This window comes from Lathyrus oleraceus, chromosome 5, assembly GCF_024323335.1.
Source record: "Lathyrus oleraceus cultivar Zhongwan6 chromosome 5, CAAS_Psat_ZW6_1.0, whole genome shotgun sequence".
NCBI lineage: Eukaryota > Viridiplantae > Streptophyta > Magnoliopsida > Fabales > Fabaceae > Lathyrus > Lathyrus oleraceus.
In genome coordinates, this window is record NC_066583.1 from 514,487,219 (window position 1) to 514,500,817 (window position 13,599).

Sequence of the window (13,599 nt, forward strand, 5' to 3'; positions counted from 1 at the left end):
ATAATTATCAATATATACATGTAAACATAATCTTATTTCTCTATTCCTCACTTTTTCTCATAAAAAAATGTATAAAGTCATCAAAAGGCAGTTGAAAGTCACTAAATCTATTGGGAGAGAAGTTGTCCCTTAATTGGTACTCCATATCCTCGAGGTATTTGCCCAAGGGTTATCAACAATACAAACATTAGTATTAAAGCTACGAAAACATTAAAAAAAATATTTTTAAAAAAACTTGTTTGATTGAATAAATTAGTACATTTCTGAATCTCTGATATGAAGGGATCAAAACTCCTATTAATCATGTTTTTTCTATTATAATTAAACCACCCTACGATAAAGAGGTTAGAACATTCTCCTACTAAGTCCAAATATTGATGCAGTAAATCAAAATAAACTAAGACTTTGTAGATCCATTTTATTATAGGTGAAAATGGAGGACTTAGTTTTTTATGACATTAGATTGTGTACTTAAGTGTTTTCATGGAATTTTACACTTTGTGCTAGTGTCTGATCATCAAATTATTTATTATTTGCAGCCTAATTTTAAAAAATCTGATTAACTAAATTGAACTAAAAACCAATTTAAACTTTCTAAAACCCTTTTACTAAAATAATATTCAAAGCATCCAAGTACCCTATTGTTTACCATGATATGCAAAGAAAATACATTAAGCTAAGATCAAGAACGGATAAAACCAATTTCATGTCATTTTAAGGACTAAATCAATAAAGATCTTACATGTGTTTTCTCTGCACGACGGTTAATCCACTGCCCATTCTTCTTTTTATGGGTGGCCATGAAGAGCTCGTCAGGATTTGTTGGTCAGTCTAACTTATTCTCCTATAAATAAAGATAACATATATATGGTTATAATGAATATCAAATATAAATATCTCTACGCATTATAATTAGAAATAGAATACGCACCAATTCTATAGCAACATCATGATGAGCTTTATGTCTTGTGGTATGGACCACGCCACCCCTGGTTGATGCTCGATTAGTCTTATTTTATTGAGAGAACTTTTTGAATTCTTCAATTTACAACCCGTCAAGAAGATACACATAAACTTTGTCACCCATCCAAGACAACTTTGTCGCCTTTTTCCTAATCTTACCAAATATATCCGTTATTATTTTACCAGAAGATTTAAGAAACAAATCTTTCATTTGGATTCATCACACGGCTCCCTCTGAACAAGAGACTGCCAAAAAAGAACATTGTTGATTAAATTGTAAAAAATATTCATTGTCATCATATTATAGTAAAAAAGAAATTACATGTCTTACTTTAAAAAGGTCAAAGTATTCATCTCTCTCTTTTCTTCTTTTGTGTACTTTAAGCTCACTATACCACATCAAATTTCCATGATAAAGTTTTATTAAAAATTTCCTAATAGCTTCAGCAACAATATCGGCCGGAGCCAACCTACAAAGCAGAAATCAAGAAAAGGTTATACATAGCCTGAATTTCTTCCTCTCATGCTACATTTCCTTCTAGCTATTGTTTACTAGGAACTAGGAAGTCTGTAGTTTTAGTCGTGTTAATGGCAGAAAATGGTAGCCACAATTTATGCAATATGGCAATTACAGTGGACCATGACTGACAATTGGCCCTTACCTTGTAACTGACAATTGGCAATATCACGTAGTTAAAACATGCTATAACAAGTTTTTTATTGAGCATTATAAATGCACCTCGTAATCAATTCGGAAGTAATGAAAAACAACTAACAGAGTTGTAAATGAAAGTTTAAATATTCATTCTCGCTAGTCTAATATGATATCAAAGTGTAAGAACTTGTGTTCACACACTAAAATACACACTCAATATTTGCTGAGAGATGAAATCACTTCATCAATTATTCAAGGAAAAACTTGGCTTAAATAGCCTTTACAAATGAAAAGGGGCGTTAGGTTTTTTCACCCACTAGTAGTCTAACAAACCGAATAATTAGGACATGAGTAATAGGCCTCTTTGTTAACTAAACATAGATAAAATAGCAACTATTAAAATAAAACAAATTTTACAGAAGAATAGGTCCATCAAGAATAAGTCCATCAATCCCTCCTTTAAGCTGAATACTGTAAGTAAATCAGCTTACTTCTATTGCAGACATCAACCCCAACATCTCTCGTAGCTTGATAAATTGTTCTTTCTTCAATGGTTTTGTCATAATATCTGCAATTTGATTCTGGGTATTACAATAATTCAATTTCACAGTTCCTTCATTCACCAAGCCTCTCAAAAAATGAAACTTCACATCTATGTGTTTACTCTTGCCATGGAACACGGAGTGCTTTGACAATTGTATTGTTGAACTGTTATCACAGTACATTAGACTGTCGTCTTCTCCTTTATGCCCAAGTTTTTTGAGTAACCTCGTAAGCCAAATGTATTGACATGCGCAAGAAGCTGCGACAATGTACTCAGCCTCAGTGGTAGATAATGTAACCACAGGCTGCTTCTTTGATGCCCAAGAAATTGCACCTCCTACAAGAAGAAATACAAAACCAGAAGTACTTTTCCTATCATTAAGATCTCCTGCAAAGTCGTTGTCCGTGTATGCCACCAATTCTGTGATGCTTTCTCCTTTGTAAAGAATTCCCATTTCAATTGTGACATTGATGTATCTTAATATCCTATTTGCTGCACACCAATGCTCCTCAGTTGGAGATGACATATATTTGCTAATCAAACTCACTCCAAACATAATGTCTGGTCTCGTTGCTGTCAAGTACGTCAAGTTTCCAACAACTTGCTTGAACATGGTTGAGTCGATCTTGGTTCCCTTCTCATCCTTGGAAAGCCGTGTGCCTAGCACAATAGGATTTCCAACTGGTTTGCTATCAGACATGCCAAACCTTGCCAGCACTTCTCTCACATACCTTCTTTGACACGTGAATATCCCCTTTGAATTCTGTATAACTTCCATGCCAAGAAAATAGCCCATCTTTCCCAAATTAGACATGTCAAATTCATGCATCATTGATATCTTAAATTCCTCACAAATACTTTTATTATTCCCAGTATAAATCAAATCATCAATGTAAAGACTGACAATTAGGATTTTACCTCCCTCCTTTTCTGTTGTAAATAGCGTATGTTCAGAAGCACGCCTTTCGAAGCCCTCTCAAACGAAGTACGATTCTATGCGGCTGTACCATGCTCGCAGAGCCTGTTTCAGTCCGTATAAAGCTTTATTTAGATTATATACTTTTTCTTCTTCTCCTTTCTTCTTAAAGCCAGTAGGTTGTTGTACATACACCTTTTCCTTAAGTTCTCCTTGAAGGAATGCACTCTTGACATCTAACTGGGATACTTCCCACTTGTTTTGAGTTGCAGTTACCAGAATAAGTCTTATTGTATCAAGGCGAGCCACCGGAGCAAACACCTCTGTGTAGTCAATCCCATATTGTTGCGCATATCCTTTGTCCACTAACCTAGCTTTGTGCTTCTCTACATTACCATGCTCGTTAAGCTTGGTTTTAGAAACCCATTTGACTCGAATAGCTTTGACTCCACTCGGCAAGGTTGTGAGTCTCCATGTGCCATTTTTCTATATCGAATCAATCTCTTTAGCCATCGCATCTCTCCATTTTTTTTATTTCACAACTTCATTGTATGTGGCTGGATCTTCTTCTGCCATCATCATCATTGCTTTTTCTTCCTCCTCTGAAAGTCCTTCTCCGGTTGTGTATTCTGACATCTCTGCAGGAGCTCTCTAAGATCTTCCTTTAGGAGAGCTTGGTTCGCTTCCACCTGATGAGGTTGTGGAGGAGTTTCCTCCTGTTTGCGAGATTGTGTTACTTGTATTGTTAGAATCAGAGTCTTCTTCTAACTGTAACTCTTTGTTAGCATCTAAATTTTTATCTTCCTAGTGCAGTACATCTGATTGCACTTCTCCTTAGCTTTGTTCCCACTTCCAGTATGCATTTTCTTCAAATTTTACATCTCTGCTGATTGTTATTTCATTGGTAATAGGATCAAAGAGTTTGTATGCTTTGGACTCCTTGCTCACACCAAGAAAAATGTGTGCCTTACTTTTGTCATCTAGCTTTATTCTTTTTTGATCTGGAACATGTACATGAGCAAGACATCCGAATACTCGGAAGTGATCCACTCTTGGTTTGAAGCCAGTCCATGCTTCTTGTGGAGTCATGTTTTCTAGAGCTGTTGTTGGACATCTATTAAGAATATGAATCGACCAATTTGCTGCTTCAGCCCATAATTCCTTTGGCATTTGTTTCTCAGACAACATGGACCGCACCATATTCATGATCGTCCGGTTCTTCCGCTCAACAACACCATTTTGTTGGGGAGTGTATGCCGTCGTTAGTTGTCGAGTGATCCCATGAGTGCTGCAAAAGTCTGTAAACTCCTTTAAGTTATACTCGCCTCCTCTATCCGTTCTCAAACACTTGATGCTTGTTCCAGTCTCTTTTTCAACCCATGTTTTAAATCTTTTGAAATCCTCCAAAGCTTCTGATTTCTGATTCAAAAAATATATCCAAGTTTTATGTGTAAAGTCATCAATAAAACTTAGGATATACCTCTTATTACTGTTGGAAATTGGGCTAATAGGACCACAAATGTATGAGTGACCAAGCTGCAATTTGTGTGTTGCTCTCCAGAGATTTCTTTTAGGAATGGGATCTCGGTGCTGCTTCTCGATGAGACAATATGTGCACAGCTTCTGTGGAGTTTTCACAGTAGGCAACCCTTCAACCATTCCTCAATATGCAAGAGTTTTGAGTCCCTTGTAGTTAAGATGTCCAAACCGTGAATGTCATAGTCGTGATTCATCATCAGCTTCAACTTGCATACATTTAGGTAGAGTTGACACCATCTTCGCCAAGAAATAGAACATTCTATTTCCACTCATATTTGAACGCATGATTAGTCCTCTAATAGGATGAAACACCTTGCATGTGCCATTATGAATCAATACAGTGAGCCCATTTTCTTGTAACTGCCCAATACTTAACAAATTATTCTTGAGTTTAGGAATATAATAAACGTTGGTGATTACCTGAAGGGTGTCATCTACACATAACCGCACACTTCCTATTCCCATCACTGCAATACGACTGTCATTTCCCAATTTCACTGTTTGCTTGAAGCCCTCATTCAAGTCTGTAAACCACTCGTTATTTCCACTCATGTGATTGCTACATCCAGAGTCCAAGAATCATATTTCTTCTCTCGTTGCTTTATTTTCTTCAACGTATGCCATGAGTAACATCTCATCTTCATGCTCTAATTCAGCAAAGTTGACCCATCTTTCCTAATCTGGACATTCGTACTGGAAGTGTCCTTTTTTGTGACACTTGAAGCACTCTATTGCTGCTTTGTAAGCTGGTGGTGGTTTCCCTCGTCCCCGTCCTCGATATCCTCCAAACGTGTTTTTTCCTCTTCCTCTTCCGCTTCTCTCCTCTTGAGTCACTTTAAGCACATGCTCTTCTTCATCGATCCTTCTTCGGAACTTCTGTTCATGGACAATGAGTGAACTTTGAAGTTCATCAACTATGTAATTGAACCTCTTGGTTAGAGTCCGTAGAATTTTCTCCACAATTTGAATGTCTTGCATTGCCTTACCATTGTTGCGCATGTTGTTTGCCACCGTCATGACTCTTAAGAAATATTCGACAATGGTTTCTCCTTCTTTCATTTCCAGGATTTCAAATTCTCTTCTGAGAGCTTGCAATTGGGCTCTTTGTACCCTCTCACTTCCTTGATATTTCCTTCTCATTGATTCCCAAAGTTGTGCAGATGTATCTTTCTGTAGGATTGTCTTCAGAATGCTCTTATCTATGGTTGCGAATAGATAATTTTTGACTTTCAGATCTTTTAGTTTCAGATCTGCTCTTTCCTTTTTCTCCGCATCACTTTCCATTGCATCTGCGCCCAACTTGACATATCCTGGATCAATGAGATGCCACCACTCCTTGGAACAAAGTAAATTCTCCATCAGCATACTCCAGTGACCGTAATCACCATCGAACTTAGGAATACTCAATAAGTTTTGTCCTTCATTCGACATTTTTCTCACTCTCTAGATCGCGGGCTCTGATACCACTTGTAAGAACTTGTGTTCACACACTAAAATACACACTCAATATTTGCTGAGAGATGAAATCACTTCATCAATTATTCAAGGAAAAACTTGGCTTAAATAGCCTTTACAAATGAAAAGGGGCGTTAGGTTTTTTCACCCACTAGTAGTCTAACAAACAGATAATTAGGACCTGAATAATAGGCCTCTTTATTAACTAAACAGAGATAAAATAGCAACTATTAAAATAAAACAAATTTTACAGAAGAATAGGTTCATCAAGAATAAATTCATCACAAAGCACATAAGCTGAATATAGAAGTCTAGTGTATGTTCTACGTCAACTTGATTTATTGCCATGTGACAATCAATCATGTGTGTTGTTGGCTCATAATCATATCTTACATAACATGACCAAGTATATGGAGATTGGTTTGTCTTTTGGGCGTGAGAAAGTTATTGTTAAACAACTCTTTGTAGTTCATGTTCCAAGAACGAATTAGTGGGCGAGATGTTATCACTGAACCTTTATTTTCCTCAAAAATAAATTGAAGGTGTTTCACAAACTCAATGTCGAGCTTGTGGGGTATAGCCAATCCTTGTATTTTGTTATTCATGAATTTTCTTACTTTTTCTCTAAATATATTTTAGTGGTACTGTTTGATCTGAGAAGCTAATCTCAGCAGCTTAGAAATTTAGTTAGCCTTTAGTGGTGAGTAGCATTTGTACATGCTTGTTTTTATACATGCTTGCAAATGTCCCAATTATGACTCTTTTTGTATCCTTTATATTTTGAGACTACATCATGGCAAGTAATAGATTCATACTTGATGAAATCTCTTCCTTACAAACCATATATATCACTATAATGCACTTCTGAATTGTGGTAATAGATTCATACTTCGATTTTTACTTGTTCTTGCTATTACAATACTGGTATTAACAAAATTATGAAACTAATAATGTGGAACACATGACATACCATGAGTTTTTGAATTTGGGATTTCAATTGACTTCCTTCGTTAGTTGTAACAGAACAAGCAATCACTAGTTGGATTACCCACAATCTTCTTCACCTCTTAAGTGGTTCCATTTTGCAACAAAATCAACCCAAAAAAAATAGATATAACTATAAATAATTTAGAATCGATAACCTATTCTAAAAATAGTTCTAAGAGTAAATTCAGATTATGAATGTTAACATTTTAAATTTTAAATATTAGGGTGTGCATGGATAACCAATAAACCAAACCACTTCTCATAAAAATCAATTTAAAATTTTAAACCGGTTCAGAGTTGGTTTTGAACCGGTTTAAAACCAATTTTTGATTTTAATCAAAATTATTTAATTTTATTTAAATTTTATTTTCTTTAAATTAATATTAATTTTTAAAATTAAAAACGTAAATAAATTTTATAAGGTTTTAAAATATTTTTTCTTTTAAAATTTAAAAAACATAAAAACAACTTTTTTAGAAAAAAAAATAAATATTCAGAAAAAAGAAAAAAAATATAAATATTTTTTTTGAAAATAATCAAATCATATTCTGAAAATGAAAAAAATATCTTAAAAAATAAATTATTCCAAAACATAAAAATTACAGAAAAAAATTTATTTAAAAAAAAAATCGAAAATAAAAAAATTCTGAAAATAAAAAATATTTTCTATTCTGAAATTATAAAAAATGATTATTATTTTTTAAATTATTTTTTATTCTGAAAATAAAAGTATTTTTTATTCTGAAAAATTTGAAAAAATAACCTTTTTGAAAATTAAAAAAATTATCAAAGAAAATTATTTAAAAAAAATCTAAATTATTTAAAAAAAAAAATTTTACTGAAAAAATACAAAATATTTTTGATAATTTTTTTGGAAAAAAATTCTGAATATAATATTTTTCGTAAAAAAAACTGATTTTTATTTTTAAATTATTTGTTTTATAAAATTTTAAAAAAAATAAAAAATAAAATAAATTTATAATGTGATAAAATATGAAAATAGACAAATATAAATTTTTTACATATAGTAATTTTTTTAAAAAAATTGTAACAATTTGAATAACAATTTAGTTATGAATAACTGATTTTTTTTTCACACCCCTAATATATATTATATTCTGAATGAGAATCGAAACGTTCTGAATCAAAACTCAGAATGAGAATCTCACGTCACATTATCGGTAAGAATCTCCAAATCGAAGCGCTCAAATGAGAAACAATTTTAATGCTTCAATGATTAGAAGAAGAGAATGAGAAATGATTCAGAGAAGAGAGTGTGAAATGATTTACAGAGAATGGAAACACAACGCTAAAATCCCTATATGAAGGAATGGATTAATAGGGGATAGAAGAGAAACTGATTACTGTTGATGAAATGGATGAAGTGAAGATAATGGAAATGCGGAGATAACGACGAATGGATTACGGAGAATGGAAACGCAGTAGAGAACGTTATTACCCATAACGATGCAAAAATTAGATGGAAAGAGATTTTGAGAAGCAGGAAAGAGAAATGAAAAGAGACGATTCTGAGATAAAATGTCTTTCTTTTTACTATTTTATATTTTATATGTTTGATTATAATTAGTTTTATATATTTTATATAGTTGTTTTATATATTTTATTTATAAACTTTTAAAATTTAATTCTTATAATAAGTTTATATATTTTTTAAATTTAATTGATATACACCAATAGTATAAAGATTTTTTACACTATCAATTAATCACAATCACTTATTTATTTAAAATATTTGACTTTTATTTTAAACATTTAAAAAGTATTACACATGATTGTGATGTATTGATAGTATAAAACTTTTACACTGACAGTACATAACAATTAATTTAATTTTTTTAATATTTTATATTTGAGTTTAATGGTAATGCACGGTCAATGTAAAAAGTATTACACATGCATTCAATCAAAATATTTTAAAGTGTCAAATCATATAAATAATTTAAAATTTAATAACTGACTTGGTGGGATACACGTTTGTCATTGTTTGACGGTGTAAAAATAATTTACACGGTGTAAAAATAATTTACACGATTGTCATAATTTGACGGTGTAAAAACTTATATTTTATTATATTTGTTTAGAATAAGTTTTATATATTTTATATATTAAATTTTATATTTTATTTATAACTTTTAAAATTTAATTCTTATAATAAGTTTATATATTTTTTTACTATTTTATATTTCATTATATTTGTTTAGAATAAGTTTTATATATTTTATATATTAAATTTTATATCTTATTTATAACTTTTAAAATTTAACTCTTATAATAAGTTTATATATTTTTTTACTATTTTATATTTCATTATATTTGTTTAGAATAAGTTTTATATATTTTATATATTAAATTTTATATCTTATTTATTTTTAAAATAAGTTTTTTAAAAAATGTTTCATATGTTTTTTTTATAATTTTTCAACTTTAATTCTTATAATACGATTTATATTTTTTTTTACTATTTTATATTTTATATATTTTTTTATAATAAGTTATAATAAATTTTATATATATATATATATATATATATATATATATATATATATATATATATATATATATATATATATATATATATATATATTATATATGAGTTTAAATGTTTGTAAAAAAATTTGAATAAAACTTAAGCGTTTTCAATTTTTGAAAGAAAAAAAAAGTATAACATGATTTGAGGCTAGTGAGCCCTAACCTTATATATTTCCCTTTCCCTCTGATTCTAACCTAGACAGACTATTATGATGATTTCGAGGAAAAACCCTAACATCACCGATTCTGGAGATGATTCACTTCCCACTCCGGTTCAATTCGGTTGTGTAGGTAACTTTTGGAATTTTCATAAATTTGCCAGAAAACTCTTTAAGCTGTCATCAACAAACCCTAATATCATTGGTTCACTTCCCACTCTTCCTTTTGATCCGATTTCATCAACAAACCCTAATATCATTGATTCACTTCCCACTCTTCCTTTTGATCTCATAACAGAAATACTCTCTAGACTATCCGTCCAAATTCTTCTCCAACTCCGATGTGTCTCCAAATCATGGAATTCTCTAATATCTGATGATCCTAACTTCGCCAAAAAACACCTTACCAATTCAACCACGCACTCGCTCAACTCTTTAGGATTCACTAATTCGGGCATGCTCACTATGTTTCCACCAAACTTCTTTCTCAACACTGCTGTAACTACTGACCTCAATCTCCTCTGGCATCATTCAGACAATTATAATTGGACCATGCATATTGTTGGCTCTTGCAATGGCATCCTCTGTCTTGCGTTTAAGGAATTCATTCAATTATGGAACCCTTCCATTAGAAAATTATATGAATTACCCATTTTACCAAAAATTAAATGGCATCCTATGATTACATATGGTTTTGGCTATCACTCTCTTACTGGTAATTATAAAGTGGTTTTTGTTGACAAAACTCAAGTGAAGGTCCATACTATAGGTACCAAATTTTGGAAACATAACGGGGATTTCCCTTTTGGTACCATCCCCGAACGGGAATCGGGAAAATATGTGAGTGGCACAATCAATTGGTTGGCTTCTTCTCAACATTGGCCTACGTCAATTATTGTATCTTTTGATTTGGGCAATGAGTCTTATCGGGAAGTTTTGCTGCCCGATAATAAAGAGGTCAATGCCAATTCCTTGACCTTGGACGTGTTCGCGGATTGCCTGTGCATGCTTTCTGGTCATGATGTTTGGCTTATGAAGGAATATGGAATTAAAGAGTCTTGGACCAAATTGATCACTATTTCATACTTGGAAGATCCTAGTATGCGGTATTCCTTGACCAAGGTGGTATATGTTTATGAGGATGGCCAACTGTTGCTTCAAATTAAAAGGCCTTTTCTTCTTCCGCAGTTGATTGTATATGATCCAAGGATGATTGGTACTTTTCAGTTTGTTCCGCTTGAAAAGAGTTTTAATGGTTCAAGGTTTTTTGACCTAGATGTCTCAAGGTATGGTGGCATAGTAGACTGCATTGAGAGTTTGACATCACCTTGTTCCTAATTTAGTTTATGTTATTCATTTTAGGATCTATAGGTTAATTTAGTTTATGAACCAGATGATTATTTGACATAGTGAACCGACTGGTTGAGAGTTAGAGTGTAGAGAGTCATAAATAAAATTGAAGGAAAATATACACTTTGATAAAAACATAAGTTAATGACAATTGGCCAACAACCGATAACCTAAGAGACGTGAATTACACATCGCTACATAAAAGCTATCACTTAATACATGCACCCCATCAATACATTATGACAAATTTTTCCTATTTTTGATTTTCTAAAACTCGTTTGCGACGTGTTTTCTATGATACAACTCAATTTTTAAAAATTCCAGTGATTTTCTTTTTGAAATCTAACATCTTTGTCTTTTTTACTTAAATAAAATATTACGGCATATTTTCTACGCAATAATATTTTTTAAAATTTTTCAACTTCTCACCTGACTTTTAATTTTTTTTATTATTTTAAATATATAACTACAAGCCTTTTTTCACCACGTGTTTATCATGTCATAAAATCATGTCGTTAGAGAATATTTTTGTTTACCGTATAATAACTTTTTTCTAATTTAAAAAAAAAAAAAGCAACTCAACCAACGTCACATAAAAAACAAATTATTTATCAAAACACTAGAAAAAGACTTTGAAAGTTGTAATTAAACATGTACTAATAAAAAACTTAGTAGATTATTACGAGGCATTTGAATCCTGAGGAATTTTTTTATTAAAATTAATTTATAATTAATTAAAATCAGTTTTATAAAAATTAATTTAATAAAAGATAAACTATAAAGACTTTTTTTTAAAAAAACTAATGCTATTTACATACATTAATTCATTCTCTCTTAAAATTAATTCAATAGTATGAAATTTATAAATAAATAAATTTTGAATATAACTTCAACGTTTTCAATTTACTATGAAAGAAGAAAAAAAGGTTTTTTTTACCGAAATAACTCAGTTTTTCAAGGAAATTCCCAAAATACCCCTAGTTTCAAAAAATTTCCCAAAATATCCCATTTTTAGAAGGAGTCTCCAATTGAATTGGCGACTCCTCTTAAAACTTGAATGGAGGCGCCAATTGGATTGGCTAGGGCAAATCCAATTGGCGCCTATGTGTAGGTTTTAAGAAGAGTCTCCAATTCAATTGGCGACTCCTTCGTAAAAGCCTCAAATGACAAAACCTCCAACATGAAAGTTGTAGATCTTTTCAAGACAATGAATTTGGACATAAATATTGCATCATTTAGATTTATTATGAGAAAGTTATGGGCACTTGAAGTTGGACTTCTGATTTTTTCAACTATTATCTGACCTATAATGTTTTGTATTATCACATGTGTTTCTTTTAGAATTATGAAATTTTGTCCAACATAACAATTGAAGTATACATCTCAAAATTTCCAATGCACTTGGTCCCACCTCAAAATCATAAAACATGAGTGAGTTAGGTCCTTGAGAAGTTGACCTAAAATTAGGGTTTCAGTCAAAATGACCTATAATATTTTGAAATGAATGATGACCTTCCAAGTTTCAAATGGATTTTTGATGAACATGAAAGTTGTTCATATGGCGACTCTTCTTAAAACTTGAATGGAGGCGCCAATTGGATTGGCTAGGGCAGGTGCCCTAGCCAATCCAATTGGCGCCTATGTGTAGGTTTTAAGAGGAATCGCCAATTCAATTGCCGACTCCCTCATTAAATGCCTATTTGTCTTATAAATAGATGCGTTGTGTGACCAATTGTTCCACAACTCATATAATCATTTGGCTATCATGTTTGGTGTTTGTCGCCGATACGGTAAGGTGATTTATGCGAGAGACAAACCTCAAATGCTGATGCTGTTTTGGAACATCACCATGTTCGATCAACTGAAGAGGGAGTTGGTTCGATGGTTAGATGGGAAAATACCAGAAGGGGAAAAAATCAGAAGTATTGAGAGACTTGACAATATCTTTGGTTGGGTGCGAATTTGGTCTCCCCTCGTTGTTGCCCATTATTTCCTGGACGCTTAAATTTTGTCTATGACGATCAAAGACTGTTACAGCGTGTGTGGTAGCTTTGATGCTCTCCTCATTCATGACCTTCATGCAACACTCACTGAATACTTGCCTAGACATTAACACTGCACTCCATCTTTCACCTCTGGTTGCGAACATAGTAGCCAACCTATAATAGGTTGATCTTACCAAGGCGGTTATCGGCAAATTTCTCTTTATTATGGTGTAATTAATAAAGTCCCTAGAGGCCAATACATTTTGGTACTTGTATCGAATAATAAAAGGCATTCTCTTTATTATGGTTGATTAATAAAGTCCCTGGAATAGATAGTCCGTTTAATGTATTAAGTGTGACTTAATCATGAGAACACATTAAACATAAGGACACTATTCCTAAAGTATCCGTAGTCGAGCTTTAGTGTGAAGTGGGATAACATTAAAGCATTAAGACTATTATGTTTGTAGACTGATGATCACATCTCATGGATCATG

The 13,599-nt window shown here is 32.0% G+C and overlaps 2 protein-coding genes across 2 annotated transcripts; one reads left to right on the plus strand and one right to left on the minus strand.

Annotated features, from left to right (window-relative positions):
• Positions 1-5,292: 5,292 nt before the first annotated feature.
• Positions 5,293-6,048, minus strand: LOC127081738 (uncharacterized). The gene has a single exon (XM_051021962.1). It carries the CDS (start codon positions 6,046-6,048, stop codon positions 5,293-5,295), a length of 756 nt encoding a protein of 251 aa, XP_050877919.1.
• Positions 6,049-9,818: 3,770 nt separating this feature from the next.
• On the plus strand, positions 9,819-11,105 carry LOC127081739 (F-box/kelch-repeat protein At3g23880-like). Its single transcript, XM_051021963.1, has one exon. It carries the CDS (start codon positions 9,819-9,821, stop codon positions 11,103-11,105), a length of 1,287 nt encoding a protein of 428 aa, XP_050877920.1.
• The last annotated feature ends 2,494 nt before the right edge of the window (positions 11,106-13,599 follow it).